The sequence below is a fragment of the Argopecten irradians genome, chromosome 15 (assembly GCF_041381155.1).
Source record: "Argopecten irradians isolate NY chromosome 15, Ai_NY, whole genome shotgun sequence".
Classification (NCBI taxonomy): domain Eukaryota; kingdom Metazoa; phylum Mollusca; class Bivalvia; order Pectinida; family Pectinidae; genus Argopecten; species Argopecten irradians.
The window spans coordinates 6992732-6994700 of NC_091148.1; the positions used below are offsets into that span (position 1 = coordinate 6992732).

Sequence of the window (1969 nt, forward strand, 5' to 3'; positions counted from 1 at the left end):
CAAAACAAGTGCAGTGAAATGAGTACACAGAGTCAGACCCTGAAGCCAAGGTTTGGTATATATTTCCATGTCACAATTTTTATATTCTTGTTTGTCATTGTTAAGTGATTTCTGCAGTTATGACGTCAACACTTTCTGTAGATACGTTTTGATGAAATATTTTAACGATTGGAACATTTCATAAAAGATTTTATGAAAGGAGATATTTTATTTCTTCAAGCGCTGGAGAACAAAAATAAATTCTTGGGAGGATTTTCACAATATACCATATGGATTTTAGAAATTTAAAATCTCTTAATAACATAACTACAACAACATAATAATATATTTCGAAGAATCTCAACAACAAAATGAAAATCCAGCTGAGGCAGCCATTTTGTCACGAGGTTCAGGAATTCTGACGTCACGACATTGATGACACAATGAGCTTCCAACTAATGAAAAGTTATAATCCACTAGCGCCATATACAACACTACTCCAAGAGTGAAGTAATTGTATATCAGAGTTCGTCGTCTTTACCACAGTATTTAGCATTTAAATAACGCTCTACATTTCAAAATTCCATTTTGCATTGTAACTCTTATATCAGGGGTTCTGAAGCAATATATAAAGGGATTAATTAAAGAATTCACAGTCGTCAAAATTAGCATCGCATGTCGTGTTGTTCTAGAAGTTCTGTTCAATAAATGTAAACCTTGCATCAGGAAACCTAAGTTCAATGGTGTCACAAAGATAAAAAAGTTAATGACAATAATGATAATTGTGATTGTGCTTTTAGATCTCATTCCACTAGTTTGGCTTTCTTGTCCCCTCTTCATCTGTTGGTTGATCTGATTACGATTCTGTATCTGATCATTGGCTGCATCTCTTTCACCCGAATCAATATTATTTGTGGGTCTGACTTGGATCCGAAATGTACGTCCGTGTCTCTGTAGAACTACTATCATTAATATACAGCACATCACAATCACACACTCAATAGTAGTAGCTATAAGTCCGGTGGCAGTAGCAAAATACTGAAATTTGTCGCAGAAAATACTTTCAAGCTTACAAAAAACTGCATGATTCTTAGGAAATCCAAAAATGAAAAAGCTCAAAGACAATGATGAAGATATGAATAAAAACATGCTACTCAGCATCCAGAAATATCTTCTTGCATATTTCGATGTATACCTCCAAGACGTCTTGGCAAGCAAAAATGTTCGATCAATACATATTACACAGACCTGTCCTAATGAGTTCAAGTAGATGAGCGAAAAAATGTACATCCGGAAAAAGCAAGACGTATGGCTTATCTTACTGTTTGGATCTACGAACGTAATTAGGATTGGAAACAAAGACAATCCAACTAGAAGATCTGTCAATCCTAAGATAAGAAGATGTAAATTGCGGGCTTGAGGGTTTCGAAGTTTTGTAAATATTACAGCAATGATTGCTGGGATATTAACCAGCACTGTTGCCCCTCCAACCACCACCACACCGACTCGGATCCACATCGGGGCAATATCTGTGTCGTAATCTGTGTAGTCACTGACATTCGATGGAATGTAGCAAGAATTCGCCATCTGTTGACAGAATAATAAGTAGAAAATATAAATGTTGTCTAGGATGGAATAAAATGTCTTTAAAGTAAAACGGGTTACCGGTTGTATATTGTAAATTATTTCCTCGTCGGCATAATTTTGCATTTGTGTGTCTTACAGATTTTACCCATTTTAAGTTACAAGAGATGAAGTCTCAAGTGACGTATTCTTATTTTTTTTATTATTGTCGTTAGTCGTCCGTTGTGCGTTGTGTGTCAGTAAACAATCGGCATTTTGTACTTCGTCTCCAAAAGTGCTAAAGCAAATTCAATGATTTTTTTTTCAAACCTTCTAAGGCACACGTATAGTGACGATTGTGAACAATTTTTACCCACCGCCAGGGTATTGTGGTTGTCCATTGGAGATAAAGTGGACAAAATTTAAA

General features: G+C 35.4%; 1 protein-coding gene across 1 annotated transcript; it reads right to left on the minus strand.

Annotated features, from left to right (window-relative positions):
- Positions 1-305: 305 nt before the first annotated feature.
- On the minus strand, positions 306-1566 carry LOC138308432 (uncharacterized). Its single transcript, XM_069249412.1, has one exon. It carries the CDS (start codon positions 1564-1566, stop codon positions 529-531), a length of 1038 nt encoding a protein of 345 aa, XP_069105513.1. The 3' UTR covers positions 306-528.
- Positions 1567-1969: the final 403 nt, after the last annotated feature.

Bases quoted from the DNA above. Each gene is read 5' to 3' on its own strand.
- LOC138308432 (XM_069249412.1), bottom strand. From the start codon at position 1,566: ATGGCGAATTCTTGCTACATTCCATCGAATGTCAGTGACTACACAGAT.